The sequence below is a fragment of the Convolutriloba macropyga genome, chromosome 6 (assembly GCF_964194025.1).
Source record: "Convolutriloba macropyga chromosome 6, txConMacr16.3, whole genome shotgun sequence".
Classification (NCBI taxonomy): domain Eukaryota; kingdom Metazoa; phylum Xenacoelomorpha; order Acoela; family Convolutidae; genus Convolutriloba; species Convolutriloba macropyga.
In genome coordinates, this window is record NC_134473.1 from 55091397 (window position 1) to 55116361 (window position 24965).

The 24965-nt window shown below is 33.5% G+C and overlaps 2 protein-coding genes across 3 annotated transcripts in view; one reads left to right on the forward strand and one right to left on the reverse strand.

Moving 5' to 3' along the window:
- Positions 1-24965, forward strand: part of LOC142341776 (uncharacterized) — a 645707-nt gene that overhangs the window by 350712 nt on the left and 270030 nt on the right. The gene's annotated exons all lie outside the window — the stretch shown is intronic.
- Positions 21396-24965, reverse strand: part of LOC142341058 (rhodopsin-like) — an 84358-nt gene continuing 80788 nt past the window's right edge. The window contains exon 7 of the mRNA XM_075391900.1: positions 21396-21647. Within this exon, the coding sequence (XP_075248015.1) occupies positions 21440-21647 (208 nt within the window). The 3' untranslated portion in view covers positions 21396-21439. The remainder of the gene's footprint in view (positions 21648-24965) is intronic.

Consider the following 24965-nt stretch of genomic DNA (forward strand, 5'->3'; position numbering starts at 1 on the left):
GACGGAAGAACAATAAAACTTTGGTCAGAGTACGATGGAATGAAAAGATTAAGAAAGGAAGCAGCAAAAGATAAAGAACTTAAAGGAAGTGATAGGTCTGAAGCAGTTACGGAACGCTTTGGTAAAAACTATTCTCATGCTGTTCAAAGCACAAAAAAAATTCTTTTCTAGCTGAAAATTTGAAAACGCTATTAATTTGGAACAAAAGGACAAATGGCTTGAAGCAATGAAAGCAGAGACAGAGGTCATAAATTAAACAGAAAATTAAGAATTAGTTCCAAAGAAAGGACAAAATATTATTACTGGCTGATTGGTGTGCAATATTAAACATGATTCAAACGGGAAAATTGATACCTTCAAAACTCATTATGTAGCAAAACATTTAAAACAGATTGAAGGAATTGAATGTTCGGATACCTTTGCTCCCACAAGCAAACCTGAAAACTTTAAAAGTCTAATAGCTTTACCAGCTACCAAAACCTTCCTCTTTTAACAAATGGATGTAAAACCAGCTGTTTTGCATCTGAATACAGACGAAGAAGATAAGAAAGTTGGAGTTTGAATTTTATAATGGAACCACCAAACAATAGTGTGAAGTGGATGACATTTAGTGGGTAAACATAAAAAATCAAATATGTATGCATATATTTATTTATATATATACATATATATATATATATATATATATATATATATATATATATATATATACATATAAAAATATATGCATGCATATTTGATATGTATGCATACTGAAGCAGGCAGCCACAAATTGGTATCAAGAGCTTTCCACTTTTCTAATTCTGCAAAACTTTGAGAGAAAAAACTGTTTTTTAATAAAGAAAATGACAAGTTTTTGGTTCTAGTGTGGTATGGTGCCTTAGTCATAGCAAGAAATAGTCAAACAGATAAACAAAATGAACATTTTACTAGAATCAAAGTTTGAAATGAAAGACAGAGGAGATCTTGATTGGTTTCTTGGAAAACGAATTCTGAAAACAGAAAATGAATAGCTTTAGAAAAAGAAAAGTACACGAGACATTTAAGAACAGTTCAACATGCAAGATTGAAAATCCAAGCAAAACACCAGCAGAAATTATCATAAACTTGAAGTAGCTACAGAAGATTTTTTTTAAAAAAATTCACATGAGTTTGGGAGCCTAATAGGTTCATCACTTTACCTAGCTAAGCAAACTAGGCCAGATATCATGCGAGTCACAACTTTCTTATCATGCTTCATAAATGACGCAACTTTTGAGCATTTCAAGGCTGGCAAGCGCGTGTTGGGATACCTACAACATACTAAATCACCTAGACTCTTTTTCTTATCAATCAGCAACAGCACTCTAGTTGGCGAAAAAGATGCAGCTTGGAGTGGAGACGTGAATGATAGGCAATTGCACAGAGGAGACTATTTCAAGCTGGAGACAGCAAGAGGGTATCTGTCTGTTGGCAATTCAAGAAGCAACCGACAGTGTCACTCTCATCTTGTGACGCGGAATACCAGGATTTAGCTGCCGCGGTTCAGGAAGCCGTCTTCTTGTGTGGTCTTCTTAGAGAGCTGGGGTACAGACAGACCCCAACCACAGGAAAGCATAAAGAAAGTTGCATAAAGCTTGCAACTAACCCGGTGCTTCACAAACAATCAAAGCACAACGTTACGATATATCATCCCAGATCAATTTGAAAGCAACTCAATCAAATTGATATACTCGAGAACAGATGAAATGACAGCAGATCTTCTGACAAAATCTTTGTCACAGCTGAAAGTAGAACAACATGGCAAACAACTATGGGGCAAGTCCATACTTTTGCCTAGCGGCAACAACCTGAGTGGGGGTATTGGAGCACAGAAATGAAAATATCTTACAGCATGGAAACTTAACTTATGTTAATAAACTCAGAAAGAAAACAAACTCATCAGATTTATGACGACAAGTGCAGCTAATAATTTTAAAAATCAATATCAGTTTTGAACTGTATGTTTTGTCAAATAGTGATATTCATCTTTTAATACCGAATAGTAAATACAACTTTGTGATTGATCTCAAGTGAACTAAATTTTTGCATGTAATTATGAAATGACACCCACTCACTTGCCCGAAAATTGCCAGATTTTTGATATATTAACCTGTCAATAAATGTAAACTGTGATAATTTTATGATGTTTCAGAGTATAATATATATATATATATATATATATATTTATATATATATATATATTTATATATATATATATATATATATATATATATATATATATATATATATATATACATATATAGATATATATGTATGTATGTATATACCACTAATTTTTGTTAAAAAATCAGTACTGTTCTCTTTTGATTCTCCTAAAATTAAGATACCATATTCTCTCTAACATTTTTTGGGCTTAAACGGCCTCAATCACAAACTTGCTTAAATTCTTCCTTTCTCATCCGGATTGTTGCACTAATGTGTCCTTGATCCTGCTAACAACTTTTGATGCCCTATCAGAAATTAAGATCTGCTTCTAAAAACGGGGACAAAATCTGAATTTCTCTGTGAAAGTAATTTGACTCGCGTTTTGTAAAATGCTTGATTGATATTGTTCTGTGAACTTCTCGCCACCAGATAAGTTTGGTCTTCTGGTGCTGTTCACCCGGTTTGTTTCCATTGTTTTCCGATAAGAATTATCAAAAGATTATGGTTCCTAGGGATTGAGGGTATAATTTAGGATAGTGATTCTTTTATGATGCCAACTTGGAACATTTTTTGAGTTGAATTTTTGATATTTTTCAAATTTTGACCAAATTTATTCTTTTTTTCCTTTTTTATCTATAGGAACGCGAACAATTGAATCTCATTTTCTAAGCTCTCAATTTTGAGTTCTCAGTAGCGAAAAAATCACCTAATATGATTTTAAAATTTTAAAAATTATTCATTCCACAGGTTTAAAGTAACCAAATTCGATTCCTCACATTAATGCTAAAGGCCAAAAACTCCTGCAGTGTTTTTTTTCAAATAGCCGTTTATTCAAAACATTTAGCGTAATGTAAGAGTCTTTTCATCGTTGTTTCTTTTTTTTCAGATGCGAGAATGTACACAAGACACTTAAGAATAAATGTGTGTTTGTTTTTGAATTAGATTTCACAAAAAATGGGTTCCAACTCGTCGCGTAGTTTGGATTCTACTAATTGAAATGCAAGGATTTCAGGGGAAGTTTCTTCTTGTGTAGAATTGCTATCAAGTTAGCCCTGGAAGGGAATGATTGAATGCATCCAACTAATAACTATACTAGATGCTCGCCACCGTGGAAAAACATTATGCACTATTTTGCTTAAATTTTGTTCCACATTGCTATAGTTTATCTGAACATCAATAATTTAAGAGATAACTTTGCAAAAAAAGCTTTATTTTTTAACCGAGTGTCGGTGATCAAAAAAAAGCTGTTCAACGGTCTTAACAGGCTAAAAAAAACAGTAAAATTGGACCTGAACCGAATTCGAACCCTCATCTTTTATTTGAATGCCTAGTGTCTTAACCGTTACACCAACTCGTCTAAAGCTCTCAAATTTGGGCATTTCTGATACCCAGATTTTCACGTGTTATCTTGCCCAGAAAAGTTTGTTTTCTCTAGCTAATTATACGTTGTACAAACAGAGTTTTTTTGTCAAGCTATGTGATATACATATTTTAAAAACTTCAACCTAATAACAGTCCCTCCTAACTTGCGCATTGATCTCTTCCACAGTTTCTACATGTTTTTCCAGTTTTTCGAAATTAAGATCCCAGTTTAGGGTCGGGGTCAACTTCAGACTTCTCATTGACGATCACATCTCGAACTTGCTTGTGTTGGTTATATACACGAGTATTCGTTGTCACCATCAGTATAATCGAAAAACTTTTCTCCTGATGCCTTGGATTGAAGATTAGTGACGTCATCACCCTCTTTCTCATGAAGACCGTGCCAACAAAAAATAGATAATTATTTAACTGAATGGAGGCTTGAGTTTTATACCTCGCATAAGCTCAGCTGAACATCTGTCTTCTTCTGCTCTCGCAACTATGTTCTCGATCCCCGTTGGGTGATGAATTGTGGCTCCCAACATTATCTTGGGAAGTCTTGATTGAATGAGCCAACATCTTGTCATCTCCATCAGTGACCTGTCGCACTTCTCAGCTGTCGTTTCCTGCTGTAGAAAGTTTATTTATTCTAAGATGCCCAAGTTCAAGCAATACGTGTTAAATAGCTTTGTGAGAAAATCTTTACATTCTCTTAATACTGAGATTATTTCAGTTTTTGCCTTAAATAAGTCCGCAAAAGTAAAGTTTGAGTTATGGCCTGCAAACACAACGAAGAATTGAAACCCTGACAAAAAGTCTACTGCGAAAAGTAATCTCTTTTCTGTGAACACCTTCGCCATTTTCTCTTTTGCTCCAGAGTGTTTGCCTCTATTGGTACTAAAACTTTTGCGGTTTTGGGCTTTTTGAACGCATTGCATACGCTATGAAGTTTCCGAGGTGTCTTTGGTGCCTTCCTTGCTACATGTACTTGATTCGAAAGAGCCAAACAGCAGTGCCGCTTCCTTGTATTGTGAAATTTCACGCTGATGGAACTCATCTTGGATTTCAGAACACGGCGGAGTAGGTAAAACGCATTGTTGTTTTCAGTGAACTTTACCAGAGCTCCATTTGGATTTTCTTGCACCTGTTGTTTTTCCCAAAAATGAAGCTATATCTCACCTCCTTGCATCTGGAGACTGATAGAAGGCTTGAATAATAGTCAGGTGCACTCATTTTCTGTTTAAGTTTGCATTGGAATTGCTCTTTGTTTGACCGTATGCTGATCCTTGAACAGCAATTATTCAAAGAATGCACTGTCAAGTTTTGCGCTATTGGAACTCATTTTGAATTCCAAAACACAATAGGGTAATCAAAACAAATTATTTTTTGTTCAGTGAACTTTACCCAAGCTCCATTTAGATTTCTATTCTGCTGTTGCTTTTCCAAAAATTGAAGCTGTATCTCCACTCCTTGGATCTGGAGACTCATAGAAGCTTCGAAGAATAGTCAGGCGCAATCAAGTTAATTTTTGAGTCCACATTGGAAATGCCCTTTGTTTGACCGTATGCTGGTTATTACACAGCATCTACTCAGAACTCTGGGAGCTGCTCCGTTGGGAGTTTTGACAACTGATTGAATTGGCACAAAGTCTGAAAATCCTTCTACGCGTGTCACCATATGGTGAGTGCAACCACGGTGAACAGGCATTCATGTTGACTTCTCCACTGGTTCACAGTTACCCAGCAATTGTCAGCTGTTTTATCCGATATTGTATCCAATGTCACTGATTCACAAATGTCTTCGTTTTTTGTGTCCTGCATGCCCTGTCCAGGTGATCATTCTCACCACACTTGCTGCACTGAGCTGTCTCCTTCCTCCTTTACTCCCTCGCAAAATCTCCGGGAATCTAAAACACAAAATTTTTTTTAAGCTCCCTTCTTGAAGTCACGCTTTCTGAAGTGCCTCTGTGGTGGAATCTTTTGGACGTTTTTCAATTTTTTTACAGCTCTCCTGTATAACGAAGCTTTCATACTTCATTGGTGGAATATTAAGGACCAGCGCCTTGAAAAAAGAAGCTCTGACTGCTTCCTCTGCTCTTGCTAGCTTTGTCCTACCTTCGATGAAGAAGCTCGCAAATGTATCACCTGTACTCGCAAAGTCGCAACTGCCGCCATCTCTACGTTCTGAAATCTCACCTGCATTATCTAACATGCATTTTTTCTGTTTTCTGTGCAGTCTTTGCCCACGCAGACATTTCTCATGAGCAGAAATGTTGTTGCATCTGTAATGAACAACATAGGGCATCACACCTTGCTTCTTATCTCCTTGAAGTCATCAGCTTCCTTTTCATATGCATGCATCTGCATTTTATGGTTCTTCTTCTTGCCATTGTTGGCCCCATTGGCCAGTGATGCAGGCTCACTGCTTGGTTACTCTGTCAATCTATGATTTGTAGAGTCTCCTTTTCTGCATCATCGCAACATAACTGGTGCCATGCCTCAGATTGAAAGTCCTGTGAATTTCTTTTGTAGGTCGGCAGCTTCACTGTTTGTTGGTCCATTGTATTATGAGCAGGCAAAACAGTTCTGAAGGAAAAGACACTAAGGAGAAGAGGACTATGACTGTCAACAACAAATTACTTTTCTTTTAGAAACTAATATTACGAATTAAAAAACCGGTAATAGCGTCACTTATCTTCAAGCCTATCCTCCTAACTATTACACCAACTTGTCTTAAGCTTGCGGACTAAAGAATCTGTATAGCCCGCACTCATGTTTCTGCTTCCCTTCGAGGCTTCTTTTTATCTAGCCAAATATACTTTGAGCAAATAAAATTTATTGTCAAGTTACACCAAGCTGGTACTCATGCCCTCTGATTACTTTAGCATTAGTTGAACAATTTCCCACAAATTTTTCTCGGTATTAATAACTAACAGCCTGTTCTGTGTCCTGTTTTATTTTCTCAAAACCAATTTTACCAACCAATTTGTAATGTATGCCAATTTTTATATGAAAACCTACGTTGTTTTTCACTGCAATTAATTTTCATAGACTTTCATTGACAAAAGTTTCATGTGATAAAACAATGCATTTCAAAAATGAACCACGTTTTTAACTGTATACGATTTTTGTCCAGGATTTAAGATCGAATAGTTGTTGCCATAATGCATAGAAAGAGACAAATATGAATGTCTATTTTGCATAAAAATCCGGATTCAAATGTTCGTTTTTTATCATGATGAGTTTCTAGACATTGACTGTTCTCGCAATAATTATTCCTCTATCTGTGAACAAAAAAACATCATAGCCTTTGAATTTAGATTCCAGTGTAAAGCCATTTCTTTTTAATCAAGTTTTAATGATAACTCATTTTTTCGTAATAACGTGTGAGTTTGCGACAAAAATATTTTTCAACTTTCAGCTTATAATAAAAAACGTCCTTCATCGGGAAATTTTTTGTTGGAAATTTTTTTTCATATAGCAAACCAGTTGCAACTTAATTCGAAAACATTTGTCCAGAAATGAACTCAAAGGAGTAATCAATGCAAAAAAACTCTCGAAACGTTCTGAAATTTTCTTTTACTGGCTTGGTTGGATCCCAGGTTGAGGTGCGCGTTAATGATCAGACAATCAAAAACGCACGGGGGGAGGGGGTGATGTGTGTTTTTATTACATGGTAGTTTTTATTACCTAATAAAGTCTGTCACCAGGGTCTGTGGCCTGGATATAGTCTGTTTAAAGTCTGATCATCAACGAGCTAAAGTCTGATCATAACTCCATGGTCTGGATTTTGTCATTAGCGAGCTAACATCTGACCATGACTCTATGGTGTGGATGTGTGTGATCATAAGTGAGTCAAAAAATTTTCTTTGTCGAGTCGAAAACTTTTCACTAACTATTCTTATCCAGTTTTCTCTTTCAAGTTTTTTTTTCCCAAGAAACAAATTTCAAAATTACCGACAAACTGCGAAATTGTTTAGCTAGTTTAATTTCTGGCCAATTGTAGAAAAAACGACGTCATTCAACCTTCAATTCTAAGCATTTATCAGACAAAATATAAAGAGGCCAGAATTTGATTCATTTTAGATAACAAGTATTGAATCTAAGTCAGCAAAGTAAGCATGAGGTTCATCGATAAGAAATTTATAAATACACATAAGATGTATTTTGAAACAATAATAGTAGCTCATTCCTATGTATCATTTTTTCTGTATCACAGGGACAAACTTTGGTGAGTTTTCATTGAAACCAGGAAACTTGAAACAATTTTTCGATACTAATGATGGAGAACAATTATAACGAGTAGAACAATTAAGCTTTAGTTTACACCGCGAATAGATATTTATTCAAATGAGATCCACAACTTTATGTTTTTATTATTTCGTTAATATCCATTGATAATTTGGTTCAACAATTTTTCTGGTTTTTAACATGAGCTCCGGCTTGATACAATTCGAGGCTTGATTTTTAACAAAGACGAATGTTAGAGATTCTTTTACTCGAATTATTTACTGTAAACTTGCTCAGTCTTTTTACAAATTGTGGACAGAATTTGTAATCAGTGTACTGCGCAAGTCTAATGGCAAATCTATTATGAGTTGTCAGTGTTTGGCGAATTTAAATCAAATGCCAAGTGTTTTAGTCAAAACTTGAGTAAAACTTGCAATTTGATTCCAAAAACCTCAGGATAATTTTTGCCTCAAATTTTAACTCGTTTTGGGACTAATTTTTTTTTAATTAGCATCATATCGCCGAAGTACTTATAATTCATACCATAATTGGTAATAATTTCACAATTTGGGATGCAGTTTATAAAATCTTTCGGCACAAAGCTCACGCTGCTTGTTATTTGCTTAATTTTTCAACACTGGTTACATGACAATTTACCCAATTCAATTTTAACCAATGCCATTTTACCCAATACAAACATACACAATGCTCTTTGATCTTTTCGTTCAAAAATCAGATTTCAAATTTGCAGTCGCTTTTACAAGGATGATTTAAAATATTTAAGTGGACAATATGATCCTATGTTCGGTTGTGACAGTTTCTGGATCTTTTCCGTTTGTGCCCCTCCCAGTACGTTATGCGCCCCCCAGTTACAGAGCACGTGTCATTACATAGTAAATCATTATGTAAAGTTATTGCACGTGCGTCTGCGGGATGCAAATAATATGCACCCACTAAGCTGGGGGGGGGGGGGGGTGGCACAAAAGGAAAAGATCCCAGTTTCTTATCAAGTCCCATGGGTCATTTAATTATATAGTCGGCTAATCCCATGTTTGGTTACGATAGTTTCAAATCAAGTCATACGGGCCATTTAATTATATAGTCGACTAAATAGTCGTTCTGGTAAATTTAGCAATAGGGTAAATTGGGTGAGTGGGCATTGGATAAAATGTCAGGGTGGTTAAAATGATATTAGGTATAATAGCATTGGGTAAAATGGAATTGGGTAAATTGTCCTCTGCACTGTATCTTTGTACTGCAGACAACTAGTTTATTTTTTTTCATCCATGTGTTAAAAATGGAAACCCAAACATTTGATTCACATCCTTGATGGGTTTGGGGTTACATGATAAATTACCCAATGCCAAAATATCCAATGTGCCAAAAACCCACTGCCGTAGCACCCCACTTATTGCGTTCGATCTTTCCTTCAATCGTCCGATTTTTCCGATTTTAAATTAGCTAATTACCGAACTCCAAGTATAAATCATTACTGGCCAATTGTAAATGCAAGTCTCCCATGCAATATATTTTAGTCGCTTTCTCGCTTGAAATTCGTTCTTTCACGCGTATATTAACGGTGCAAGGGGCAAAATGCCTCTAGTCGGGGGCGGGGGTGGGGCGCAGAAAAGAGGACAAAGGGTTACGGAGCGAGAGATTGTTGGTTCAATCCCCGTACGGACTTTATGTTTATACTTGGCCAAAGTCTGACCATCGTAAAATCGGACTGAATGTAAGTCTGACAAATCAAAAGAGTGACATGATTCAGTCTATGATTCAGTAATGATGAGGAATTGCATTTATACTGGCCCAGTACTGAAACACACTTGGAGTTATGTACGGGATTGATATTTCAAGATAATTTGATCTATCGTATTTGTTTGTGGTAGTTTTACATCATGTCCTTCATGTCGGCCCTCGGACAATGAGGCATGGCCAAAGGAACTAGTTTTACTATTAAAATTTGGCACACTATGTTACGTTATAAATGATCTCAATGAGTGCTTTTTATGCTAAACACTCTTTCTAAAAATATTGGGTATATCTTGAGTGTTTCGGTGCACTGGGTGATTTTCCTGAAAACGGATTGATTGTGAAGCATGCTTTGAATTCTTATTATGTGAATTCCTCTGCCTCAGAAAAATTCTATATCTAAGAATCAATTAAAACAAGTTGACGACGGTTAAATAATAGACACCAAACAAGGCGGCTCGGTAATGTGCGATGGCACATAAGGTTCCGACCCCGCCCATCCACAAATTTGGCATAATTGTCTACCAAATGAGGAACAGATAGAAGAACCCAAAAAATATTTTTTGCGATTCCCAAAAAAGCCCAAGTCTTTTTCAAAAAATTCTGTATCAACGATAAGATAGCCTCCAAAGCAAATAACTCAGTGGAGTAAAAGTTGATGCATTAGATTGCTGTAATATGTCAATATTAAGAAAGCGAGTCAAGACGAAAAGCAAAATCAAACAACAACAACAACAAACATTAATTACATCAAAAAATTTATGTCCCTCTTAAAAACTAAATTTAATAACAAAATCAACATACCGTCAGATAAACCCAAAACTAAACAAAAATAACTTATAAATCCCCAGAAAACATATGCGACCAGTCCATATGCGAAAGTCCATGAAATGTACGATTTCCACTACTTCTATGAAGGGCATTAAGACCTGTCCTTATTCATTTTTTAAAGCGGCTAAAAAGAACAACAAAGAACAAACAAAATTTCAATTTAAACTTGCCAGAAAACGCTGTCAAAACCGTCAAGCCAATTTTTGGCACTCAAAATACATTTAATTGCGCCTTCATCAAACAGCTATAATTTAGTACGTGGCTATTCATTAGTAAGACTAGGTAACAAGCAGACAAAAAAGCGAAGTGCTAAAGTATGTAATTTTTTTTCGAAACAAAATTACATTTAATGTCATGAAAGGCCTTAATAACAAAAAGAGCTATTTAAATAGGGTCGTTTATTCAAAAAAAGCCCTCGAGACCTGTAATTATCCAGAAAATTTCTTGCATCTACAAAAAGAACGTCAAATATGACAAAAATCACATTAGTTTTTTTTTTTGTGAAAAACCGGTGTCGAAGCCAGTAAGGTCATAACAAATTTTTTAAAAGATTTTGGGACACCAATCCCTCTTATTCCTTTGACACCCATAATGTTATATTTGACCTGTAGTTAACTAACGAGATTAGGTAACAAAAAGAAACATAAAAAGAACAAAATTGCGAAGTTGAAAAATTTTTTTTTTTAAATTTTGGAAAACGATTGTTTTGATCGTCATGAAAGCCATCAGCTATCTACTAATATCAGAATATCGGTTCTTCTACTCTTCTTCGAAAAGCCAATGAAAGCTATCACTATACAGGAAATTTCATACGACCGAAATGACAAAGTATAAATGACAGTTAGAGACAAAATTAAAAAATTCAATTGATTTCTTCAAGAAAGAGGCGTCGAGGCCGTTAAAACGATGATGTATATCTTTCAGAATTTTAATATGTTCAATTGTGGATTATTCTGAATGCTAATGAGGTGACATGAGAACCGTCAAAAATGTGATAATGTGACAAAGTTAGAAAACGTGAAAAACTGGCAAATATCAAAACAAAAAAAATCTGAAATCTTGTGGTATCAAAGCCAGAAAACAATAATTTCAGGCTTAAAACTGCAACTGAGAATAAATATTAAATAATTAGAAAGAAGAAGCGGTCGCTTTTTTGCTGACATTAAGCTGGAAGATGTACAAATTAAGAAAAAAAGTAGAGAAAAATTTAATTAAGCCATTATTTATTGAAAGGTCAATTATTTTTAATAAAAAGAAACGACCATAAATTTTCAATTAAAAAACTTAATGCATTAGCTTGGAGCTGCTTAACAAGCAAATCGGTTGGACCTATCACTCCTGAGCTTTGATTTGATATGTTCTGTTTTTTATTATTAAAAAAAAAGTCTTTTTTTTTTTTAAAAAAAAAGACAGACTGATTAAAACCCGATTTTTTTGGATTGTAACAGTCCTAGAATGGCCAAAAACAAGCCCTAATAATACTTATTGTCCCTTAGGAATAACGGATTTTTCGAATGTTGTAGATATAGATAATTTGTTAGTTGAAAACTCAAAATAAATTCTGCATTTTTGATAATCAACGAGTAAAGTTGGCAAAAAACGGCAAGGTTTTAACTACAGTGCACTCTCAGCGGACTCTGAAGTAGAAATAGCCCCCCTCTGAGTCTACAAAGATTTTTTGAGGGTTGTTTGGAGATGTACTGTCGGCAAATTTAATCAAAGTGGACTAAATTAGCTTATTTCGTGCTGTTTTTGATGAAAAAGTCTAAATTTTGAAATGTTTATCCAGATTTTTTGACCAAAAAAATTAAATCAAAACAATCAACAATGCTTGTTCGTCTTCAAAAATAAAATCAACGACACTATTCTTAAAAATTATAACAAATTTTAGCAAAATTGACGAAAATTTAGGCAAAAATTCCGGAAAATGTGAATAAAAACAACGTGAGTTCACTCTTCTTTTCTCAGAACTTTAAACCTCGATAACTCTCTGTAGAAATCGAAAATTAAAAAAATCTTTTTAATTCCATATTCTACGCTGGATGAGCTTTCTAATGATACCAGTCTCAACTCTCTACGATGAATATATCGAGCGGCGAAAATTCACTGAACAAAAAAAAAAAAAACCCAGTTGAGTATATAGTTCCTCCCCCCTCAAGAGGGTCGGAACAAATATACTCTTCTATATAATTAAGCACACGATTTATTTAATTTATACAAAATTTATATGATATCATAGTTTGGGAGGAAATTGAGAGATGAGTGAAAGGTTAGCTGGCCGTAATTATTTGGTTACAATGAACAACTTTAGTCATATTACCCAGCAAAAACTATAGAAAATGCTAATTATACGTTTTTTTTCTGTTATTATCTCTTTAAGAACATCTGACGCAGGAAATATTTGGGCGGTGGATCAATATTATAACTTTTTCGAATCTGTCTTTTTCTCTTTGACAAAAACTCTGTTCATCTCGTGAGTATAAACGAATGGCTGTTTTTGCCTCGATAACAGCTTGCAAAATATTAGGCAACAGCTGCCCATTAAAAATTGAAATACCACTTTCTGAATATAAAAACATTTTTTTGATTGCCATAATGTACCCATGAAAAGGGAAAACAGTTCATAAGTTTTGTATTAACTTACGACAGCAAATGATAACTCCCAGATTTGTATTCATTTCATAATATTCACCCAGATATCAGTTCTCCATAAACTTCACGAAGTTGATTTCCATTTAAGGTTCAATTTTCGACGGCTATCTGTGATATAGCTTTCCCTCTTCAAAGAGACGCCATTTTGTGAAACTATATTTCAAGTAGAAGCTTTCATTAAAAATTAAAATTTCAGCTTATCGGAACCAAAAATTTTATGGCTCAAGCAATAAAAAATTCTGCTTCATATTTTATTGTCCAGACGGGAGAATTATTCTTTAAAAATTTTGGCTCCGCTAAATTTCAAATTTGTGGTTAAAATTTTACCATCAATTGCTCTTTGTAGTTTGTTGAGCATCTGGTTATTAAGTATAATCAGTGAAGTATTTATTTTGCAATCATTTATGATAGAAAAATGCTGATCATCTTTACAATAAGCCTTTTATAAGTTATCATACGGATATTTTGCCCTTAAACTATTCAGATCTATGTTAAAGTATGTTACATTCTGAATGTCACAGCTCTCAACTGTTGCTTAAAAACTTGATCTATATTGAATCTAGAACTTGTGATTTTCCTGGTGATCCTAGAAACAAAAACGGCCTATGCAAGTCAAGAATGAAGTTGCAATTCAGTTAAGTTGACAGAAACTGAAAAAATTAATGTGATACTTAACCAACGATAGTCTCCTCCATTACAAAAGTGTTTTGTACTGCCCCCTTTTTATCTACAGATAGAAAAGATTGATAAACAGACAGCAGAAATTATTAGCGGCCCAAATGACGAGCTGTTTGTGTAAATACTAAAAATTCAATTACAACTTAAAGAATTTGATATCTTTTTCATTCAGGAAAATCAAGGCGTAAAAAGGCAAAAATGGCGTAAATTGAATGTTTCTGAAATATATTTTTCACTTAAAAACATCAAAACATGCCAATGTTGATTTTTCTTCCAGAAGCTTTATTTTATTCTTTTTGAAATTGAGACAAGGGAATGAATTGCACCAAATTGTTCCTTTTCTAGGCTCCGTCATTTTCCCCCAAATTTTGGGAAAAAAGAAAAATTGTTTAAGAATAAATACATTTCAGCAAAAAAATCTATTCTTTGTATTGATTAATTTTTTACCATTTTGATGAAATGTCGACAGAAACTTTCTAAAAAATCTGTTCACAGATTATGTTTGTTTTTTTGAGGTTTTCCTTTTAATTCGTTTTGCTTGGCTTTTTAATTGTTCCGACCCCTCCTGAGGGGGGAGGAACTATATACTCAAATGTTTTTTTTTGTTCAGACAATTTTGACGGATCAAAATATTCATTGTAGAGAGTTGTGAGTGGTATCACTAAAAAGCCCATCTAGCGTAAAATATGGAATTAAAATGATTTTTTTGTGAATTTCGTTTTCTAGAGCGAGTTATCGTGGTTTAAATTATTGCGAATATCAGACAGATTTGCGTTCATTTTATTCACATTTTCCGGAATTTTTGCATAAAACTCCGTCAATTTTCCTAAAACATGTAAAAATTGATAAAAAATAGTATTGTTCATTTTATCTTTAGTGTCACAAAAGTATTGTTGACAATTTTGTGTAATTTATTTGGCCAAAAATTTGGATAAATATCTCAAAATTTAGCCTTTTTCATCAAAACTGCACGAAATAAGCTTTTTTAGTCCACTTTGATTACATTTGCCAAACATACGCACCCAAAAGTAACTAAAACAATCTTTATAAACTACAGAAGCAACTAGTCCTATTTTCACTTTGATTGAGAGTAGTCTGGAATTAAATTTTTCTCTATGATTATCAAAAACGCAGCATTTATATTTGACCTTTTGACTAAAAACTTATCTAGATATATAAGATTCGAAACAATTGAAGTTCTTAATGGACCAACAGCAATAGCAGGGCTGGTTTGTGTCCAATCTTGGAGTGCTACAATCCGTAAAAAAATTCGGATTTTAATCAGTCAGTCCTTTTTTTAAAAAAAATTCTTTCGTTTTTTGTTCAGTTAAAGAACAGAACAATTTCAATCAAATCTCACTGTCGATAAGTCCAATTGATTTACTAAAAATTTTCAAATAAGATGTTTAGTTTCTTTAATTAAAAGATAAGGGTCGTTTTGACTTAAAAATATTTTTTCTTTTTTAAATAAACTGGCTTATTAAATTTTGCCAGTATTTTTCTTTTTTTTGGTCAACCTGCAGCTTAGTGTCGGCAAAAGAAGAATGCCTCTTCTTCCTCTTCTCTCTATTCAAATAAAAACTAATCTTTTTTGCGGTTTTATGGATTGAGTTAGGGTTTTTTGGCTTGATAGTACTAGATTTCACAATTTTTTTATTTTTGGGCAATGGCCCATTTTTCAAGTTTGTCGCAATATCACATTATTGACAGTTCACATGTTTCAGAGTATGCTTTTAACGGCGTCGACTCCCCTTTCTCGAAGAATTTGATTGAATTTTTTTACATTTGTTTTAACTCTCGTTTTTATCTTGTCTTTTTTGTCGATTGAAGTTCAAAGCATAAAGACAGGTCTCCTATGTCTGCGTGGTTTTGTTTAGAGGAATAATTGAGCCTAATTTTGATTTGAGTAGATAGCTGATGGCCTTCATGACTTTGAAAACAAATGTTTTCAAAAACAAAAAAAAATTTCTAACTTCGCATTTTTGTTCCTTTTTGTCTATTTGTTACACAGAATGGTCATTATCAGATCACATTTGACATTATTGATGTCAAGGAACTGTGTAAGTGCGCAACTTGCAATGTTCGTAAAGAACTCGTTATGAATTTACTGGCTTCGAAACGGGTTTTTGGCAAAAAAATGTACACTAAATTATGATTTTTGTCTATCTGTGACATTTTGTGGACGTAAAGCGTACTCTGAATAAATACAACTCACAAACGCTTCCTCTGGACAAATTAATAAAAGTATTTAACTATTTCTTTCTGTAGCTAATGGCTTTCATGTCTTTCAAAATAATTGTTTTCGAAAAAACAAAGTACTACTAAATTTTGTTTTTTTTCTTTTTTTTTTCTACTGATTACCTATTCCTATTAATGAGAGGTGGCATACCACATAATTGGCGTTCGAAGAAGGCTCAATTGGACAAGTTTTGAGGGGCTCTGACAGCGTTTTCTTGCAAGTTTTAATTGAATTTAGTTTGTTGTCTCCATTTGTTGTTTTTGTAACCACACAAAAAATTGAATGATGACAGGTCTTAATGCCCTCCTGTTGAGGCGTATGTGATCATAGACATGGTGAATCTTTTCAGTTGCTATTATTGGATTTTATTACTTTGAAATTCATTGTTTTTAAAATTATAAGACAATTTTTTAACTTTGCTGTTTTTTTTGTTCTTTTTTGTCTAATTGTTACCGAGCCTTATTACGGAGTCGTCCCATATCTTTTCTAGTATATAACAATTTTTTGGTTTAGAGAAAGTTTTATATGATGCTATTTTTACCTTGTTAATAAGTGTTCTATTTTTAATATAAAAATGGACTTAAGTTTTGGATGTAATTAACGGTGTTATTGTTGTTTGATTTCGTTGTTCGTCTTGTCTCGTTTTTTCATAATGGCTGATATTAACAGTCTAATGGGGTATTTTTTACTGCACTGAGTTTCTTTGCATTGGAGACGATTTTTTTCTTACACATTTTTTTGAAAATTATTTTTTGGGGGTTTTTCCATCTGTTCCTCATTTTGTAGACGTTTATACCAAAAATATGGATGAGCGGGGTCGGAATTTTATGTGCGAACACACATTAGCGAGCATCCTTGTGGAGTTCTCTGATCAAATGCTCACAAATAATTAGGTTCATTGCCATTTCAAAAACTTTTGAGTTCACGCAGAAAAGCGATGATCTCCCAAACAGAAAGTTATTCAAATGACATATTTTTGAAATTGATTTTTTTCGACGTTATTTTTGATTATCTCTTTTAAAACTTAAACCCATAACTGCTAAAAACATTAAACAATAAAACATTGAAATTTGAATCTTTTTAGACAAAGTTTGTCTGTAATTGGTGAATGAGCATAACCCACAGTTTTTATCCACAGCATTTTACAGCAACAAAACAACGACAGCAATAGATCCTCTGAAAAAATTCTACACAACCCGATTCTGGATAAAGGTCTGGCATCAATATTTACTCATGTGTAAAAAGAAAGTTTGGCCGAGCAGGTTGAAAGGACTAGGGATATTTTTGGGAACAACATACCAAATTTCTAGTCACCTAGCTGTATGTAAAGATTTTGGAATAACTGTTGGCTCGGCTTCAAAAACTTTTCTAGAGCATAAAATAACAAAATTATTAGCAAAGAGTGACTGGCATCGCTTCCTTCACCAGCCAATTCTGCAACAAGCATAATTTATTCTGAACAGAGACCAAATTTGTCTGTCCTGTATCGAAAGCAAAAGTCTTTTCGGAGAAAGCGAATTCAATCTAAAGTTAAAAAAGTCATAAAAGACTAAGACTTAACATTTGTCCATGACGATTCATGAAAACTTGGTTGAAGGAAAACTAGTCGTCCAATGCTTTGATATAAAAATTTTCCTCCAGGAACAACAAAGAGTTGATAATCTTGAAACAATATCAATTTCTAGCACCCTAGCATCTTGGAGCTTTGAGACGAGAGAACTCTTTCTTAAAGGACAAAGTTATTATTACAACAGGTAAACAATTAGCGGTCAACTCACTCATGAGCAATTGGATAGTCTGCTCAAAAAGTACTAATGGGAAGAGGAAGAGAACAATAAAGAGTAATAAAGAGAACAAAACTAGAGAGGAGTTGAAAAAAGAAAAGTTGGTTGGAAAGGGGAGCATAGATCAAGAAGGACTGCGAAAGGAGAAATCAAGGTATAGACAAACTCAAGCTTAAAGGAAAAGGCAAAGAATGACGCTTTGCTAGTAGCTGCGGTAGGAGGGTTATGGTTTTTCCAGGTAGAGGGAGTGGTCGCGGTTTGTGAAGGAGAATTCGATTGTTTTATAGGTTCAACTTTCTTTTTTATGATAACCCCTACCAAAGGCAAAAAACTTGCACTCGTGGAAGCTCAAAAACTCTAGTGAAAAACAATAGTAGTGGTTGGCAATAGGAATTGTTTTACACTAATTTTACGGCGCTAAGCATTCATCCGCTAGTGGTTCTCCCAACAAAGCCTAAGAATTTTGTTTTGATTATGTCTTTGTGGAAACGCTTATTTTAAAACAATTGATATCCTGTTTATCAAACATATAAGCAAGGACGCGTGTGCAGAATTCACAGAAACGGAAAATTAAAAGCACTAACAAAAAATTGTTAGTAGACATCACGTTCTCAAAGGAAGACTACCTTTACAAGATTTAAAATTTTCACATTCAACGCGCCTTGTAATTAAAACCTGAAATTCACGCTTGGTGTAATTAAAATGCATGCCTTCAATAATAACAGCTATAATATAATCAGATTTCAAAAAAAAATCAAATTTCACACAGCTTATAACCAAACTTTACATGTTTTGCAAACAAATTTCAAATTAGATGAAATTGTACTTCACTATCCCAACCTTTATTCCATTGAAAGTAAATAAAATTTTGAATGTTTTAGAATGAAGAAGACAAACACTACCAACGACAAGGGCAATTGAGCAAAAGCACACATGTATTGCCTGTCACAACATATCTGATGTCACAAAATTCCAGAAATCACCGAAAAAATTTGCTCAAAAAACACTGGAATGAAGAATTAGAAAACATTTCAAATCAATGCGTTTTTCCCTCAGCTGTCTTTTTTCGTGTCTGTCTTCGTTGCATTTGATTCTTTTAATTAAATCTTTGAAAAGAGTCAATTTTTATCATATTTGTTTATATCAAAGATAGCGCTCATAAAATTGCCCTCAACGCAAAAAAATCATGCTATTGTCAGCACAATTACCATCATAAGTTACTCGATGTTCCCCAATAAACATGATCATTGGCCAACCTTCCAGTCCTCAATGGTCGAAGAGCAATGAGTTTAATTTTTTTTAAAAAAATAGACTTCATTTCTTGTTTTCGTATTGGGGGAAGAATAAGAAATCACATAGATTTTGATTCCTGAAATAGAGTCGCTTGTATTTCAAATGAGTAATCAAAAACGGTTGAACAAAATTTGGAGAGCGCATTGAAGATAATATTTCATAGTTCACGAGAGACATTTTTGTTATTATATTAAATTTTGACGAAACAAACAATCAATTTGGCACCCCGTTTTCATGTGTGTAAACAACGCGTACATTGTGAATTCTAAAATTAATAAAAAGTACTCACAAAGCTATTTTAACTGTTCAACTAAATTGGTAAGTAGATTTTACGTGAATTCTTATTACAAAGGACAGCAAGTAGATTTCACATTATCGTAAGAGTTCTCCAGCATCCCAGTAGGACAGAAAAAATCGCTTAAGATTGAAGGACTGAGAAGGACGGTTGATGGAGTAGTCTCAGCTTTGAAAACCAAAAGAACAAGGTACTCGAAAGCAAATATTTTGAAATAAACTTTGTCAAAGTTTCTTTTCTTTGGATGTTTGTGGGTATATCAAGATTAAAATGCCTCACGGAATTTTCTGTGAGTCGCAATTGAGTTTTCCAAAGACTTCAGAAAATCGCAAGTTTTATCTTTAGATAAGTGCATGTGTTTCAATGTAAAAATTTGAAAGCTGTCAAATCTTAAAACTTCGAATTACAGATTTATCTATAATTAAAATAGATTTTTAATTGCTTTGGCCTGTTTTTGTTGATTTCTTATTTTAATTGAATAACTCGGAGGTTATCGGTTGATTATCCTTCAACTATTGTGGAGCAATAACTAACAGGAATGACTAATTTGTCATAAATATCCCTCAGCCGTCTAAATTGAGTAAGTTGAACATCAAAAATTTTTTGCCTGAAATATCCCTAATAATCGGGTTTATCTGTCTTCCTTCCATTTTGCATCGGTCGAGGAGCCATGTGGTTAAATGGTTTTCTTTTGAAATATAGCCTTCATTTTTTTGTCGTATTGAGAGGGAAGAATGAGGAATGACAGAGATTTTGCTATTCGAAACTGGGTAGCGTGTCTTTTAAAAGAGTTATCGGAAACAGTTGAAAAAGTTTTGTGAGGAGATTTAAAGGGATTATTTTATATTTCATGGGAGAAATTTGAGATAATAATCTAATCTAATTATAAATTCACTTCATATTACGAGAATAAATTTTGTTCTTTGATTAAATTTTGTAGTTTCAATTTATTCAATTTGACAAAGTTTTCATGTGTTTAGACGACGCTTTCCTTGTGAAATCCAAAATTTTTAAAATTACTTACAAAGCTACTTTTTTTAATTACAAACTAAATTGATAAGAAGATTTTACGTAAATTCTACTTACAAAGGTTAGCAAGTAGATTTCACATTTCCATGACATCCCGTAGGGCAGCACAATTTGCTTAGGATCAAAGGACTAAGAAAGAAGGTTGATAGAGTAGTCTCCGCTTTAAAGCAAAAAGAACAAGGTGCTCGGTTGCAAAATTTTTGAAATAAAATTTCAAAGATCCTTGCTTTCAGATGTTTGAGGATACATCAAGATTAAAACGCCTCACAGTGTTTTCTGTGAGCCGCTATTCAGTTTCCCAAAAACTTCTGCAAAGTGCAATTTTTACCTTTCATTATCTTCTTGTGTTTCAATGTACAATGTTCATTTGAAACCTGTCAAACTTTAAAACTTTGAAATACAGATATAATTATAATTAAAATAGATATTTTTATTCCTCTGGCCTAGTTTTTCTTAAACCATTTATTCGTTAAACAAAAAAAAATTATGTGAATCATTTATCATGCAAGCTTAGGCGTTAATGAGGCCGACTATGTTTTGTGGGCTTAATATAGAATCTTTCTTTTTTCCTATATGCGTAAAAGTTTTGGTTTTTGTGTTTCTTAAGAACAAGATGGCCCGCATTAAAATGTTTTACGTTTAATGTGAATACTTTTAACAATATTTCTAGTTCTAAAGCTAGATGTGTAAGACTAATTATTATATCTTACATTACCAGAAACAATGAGAGCCAGAATATAGTTATTTGATTCTGCTTCTCGTAATATTTTATCACTTGATTCGTTATTAGGCTACATAATAATTTTTTTTTAAATAGCTCTCATTTTCATTGTTAGAACCATCATATAAATCAGTTTTTTCTCAAAACTCCAAATATACAAACCTCAAAACAAAATTTGTGTTTAAACAAGGATAATTCGCTGTTGACCAAATTAGCCCTATCAATATAAACTTATTTCAGACTTAATCTTTTATGATTGATCTAAAGTAATTTTTATTCCTGTAGGGGCAGCAAAAGCCGAATGGTGGACGGAACAACCTACCCCCCCCCCCCCCCCCCCCTAATTGCGCTTTCACCCATCCTCAATTAACCCGGTGTTTTTAGTTTTCAGCAAACTGTGGCTGCAGCACCCTCTATATTGATCATGCTGCGTGACATCTGTTCCGACCGATTGTCTTCGTAGCTTGCTGTTCTTTTGAAGCTGCTATTGTCAACAGTGACATCGTTTTCCTCCATATTAAGTAGGATTTTGGGAACCACTGGCTTCTCCTGTTTTCCGGGACGAAGTTTGGCAAGCCATCTGCTGATTTCCTGCCTACATTAACAAGCAGGATGTGAGCATATTTTTGATGATTACCTGTCGATAAAGTAACACGAAAAAAAGCGCCTACATTGGGCGACGCGGTTATATTTTATATGTCAAAAATGGTGAACATATAACTGAATAACTCCAGGTCACAACTTTGAACGAACAAAAATATTTGCAGATTTTCAAAAATTTTCAAAGGTACAGGAAGCTTTTTAAAAATGAGGGTTTTATGCATCATTAATGAACTGATGCCTTTTGATCATCAGTTTTTCAAAGGAATGACTGTTGTCTCGTATAGTCAGTAGGTCGCCAGATAGCAGTCGCGGAAACCAGCTATCTAGACATGCTTTCAAAAAAGACAGCTGACAATAAAACAACAAAGAAACTATGGGTGTATAACAATGAAAATTTTTTGACGTTTTGATGTTTTTGATTTTTTTTAATGCCAGAAAACCATCAACACTTCATATCGGCAGAGTGAATAGCATATCAGCTCCAGTGATCGGGGAAATGTTACCGTGTAGAACCTAACAAATTGCTGACAAATTGGTCTTATAAGATACCCGATAAGACAATATCAGAACATGCTGGCAGGACTTATCAGTCCAGACAAGATAAAAATTCCTCCTACCTGAAATTTATTGCGTAACATCTTTAACGCGGAAATTTTCTTGATACAAAATTCGTCGTAAATATTTTTTTAGATCTAAAGCTACATATTTTTTTTGTAAGCGATTTATCGGGTCTTACACGATAAATTTTAGGGGATCACTGGGTATCATTGCAATACTGATTTATTTATAACAGTCATGTAACACGCAAAAAGCACAATTGTTTAAAGTATACCACTCAAAATATTCCAGCTAAAAATTAGGACTTAATCTTAAATGTCGTCCATTGATTTTTGAACACATCACGCTCCTTCACTTAAACATTTAACAAAAATCTGAGGTTTGTTTGTTCCGACCCACTTTAGTTGGGGAGGAACTATGTACTCAAACGGGTTTTTTTTAATCAGTCAATTTTGGCCGATTTATATATTCATCGTAGAGAGCTGTGAGTAGTAGCATTAGAAAGCCCGTCTAGCGTAGAATATGGAATAAAAAAGATTTTTGTGACTTTCGCTTTCTTCTGGGAGTTAATGAGGTTTAAAGTTTTGTGAATAATAGACGGATTTCGCTTCTTTTTATTGACATTATCCAGAATTTTTCCCTATATTTTTGTCATTTTGATAGAATATGTTATAAATGTTTTAAACAGCGTTGTTGCTTTGTTTCCAAATAATAGAAGAGTGTCGATGAAACTTTTCATCTAAATCGCGGATTAGATTCACCAAAAAATAAGTGAGAATTAGTGGCAAAACTCTATATTCCTTTGTTTATTTTAAAATAAACAAAGGAATATAGAGTTTTCCCACTATTTCTCAATTATTTTTTGGTGAACTTGCAGCTTAATTTCAGCAAAGACAGTACACATCTTCAGCTTAATTAAATTTTACTCTCTATGGCGGCTTTGCGAATAAGAAAAATGTTTTCTTTATTCAATACTACTAGTTTCACAAAAATTTTGAATTTTTAGGAAATTGCCAACTTTTCTGGTTCTTTTTTCATGTTTTGTCACATTATCAATTTTTTGATAGGTGCAATTATTAATTTATTGATGTGCAAAAAATAGGCGCAATTGAACTTTTAATCTTTTAAGGAATAGATTGTGGTTTTAACGGCTTCGACACCGTTTTCTAGAAGAATTTTGTGGAATTTGTTCAAATTTTGTCTTTTATTGCTTATCGTCTTGTCGTATGAGAGCTTCTAAATATTAGAGTTTTCAAGTGTATGAACTCTTGTTACCGAAGAGCAAAAGATCCTATTTAAGGATTTAAGTTGTTAGCTGATGGTTTTCATGACTGTAAAGGTAAGTTTTTCAAAAATTTCAAAAGATTTTTTTAATTTTCTGATCTTTTTGCCTATATGTTACCTGGTTTCATTATTCACAGACCATAATTCAGTTTTTGTTGTCAAAAAGTGACGCAATTGTAGATTTCTATATATTTGATGGGATAATTAAAATTTTATTAGCTTTGACAACGGTTTTTTGCAAAAAAAGTTAAACTGTTTTTCTGATTAATGTTTATATTTGAAGTTCATTTTTCAAATGCGAGACAAATCCCGGTCCTCCTTTGTAGCAGATCTACGTGACATGTTGAGGTATTAATCAACTTGTTTAGATGTTTCAAATAACAGCTGATAGAATTTCAAAAACTTTGAAAATCATTGTTTTCAAAAAATATTTTTTTACGTTTGCTTTTTTTGTGTTTTTGCTATCCAGTCTTCAAATATACAAACCAGATATCACTTTTGGCCTCGTAGAAAATTGCATTTGAATGAAGCTATTTTGATATGAATTTATGGTTTTAAAAAATCGATACCGGTTTTTCGCCATAATTTTTTTAAAATTTGTTGTCTGTGTTTCAGTTTCTTTTTGTAAACTTATAGCATATTTTGATTAATAACAGGTCTCAGTTGTTTCCGTTGGAGAATCGAAAGAACCTGTTTAATGGCCCAAATTGATAGCTGATGGTTTTCATGACTCTTTCTTTTTCATCTAATTTCGTTAGCTACCTTTTTTCCGTAATTGCTTATCACAATGTTGGCATTGGAAGAAAACGTCGTGATTATATCTTAATTTTTCACCGAAATGTTTATGTTTATATTTGGCTGTACACGGGTTTTTCGTTGCTATCCTTTTGTGATAATTGAGGAAATTTGACATTATTTTTGTTTTCGTATGAAATTTTCCGATGTTTAGGGGACAAATACTATTTGTTTACTTCAATGTATTGCTTATCCTTTGTTTGACCTTGAAGTTACTTGTTTTCAAAAAAAGAAAAAAATTTTGCTTTTTAAATTTGCATTTGCCCTTTTCCTGTCCACTTGTTACCTTGTGGGAAACTAATGAGTGGTCACATAACACTTTATTTGCGTTCAAAAAACACTCAACCAAAAAATTCTTTTCGTTAGGGAATAGAATATGTGTTTACCGGTTTCAACATCGGTTTCTTGCAAAATACACTAGAGTTTTTGTGTTTTTTTCTAAACTTGTTGTTTTTTTGTAGTCATATGAAGAAATCGTCAATAATTACAGATCCGACTGTCTTATCTTCTGGAGATATAAATGATTGTATTACAGACGTATGTAACGATTTCAGTTCATATCTAAAAGTTTTGTTTACTTTGGAACCATTTGTTTTCAAAAACTTTGAGCGTAATTTAATGTTTGCGGCTTCTGTTGTTTCTGTCTACTTGATTAGTCTTATTAAGTTGAGTC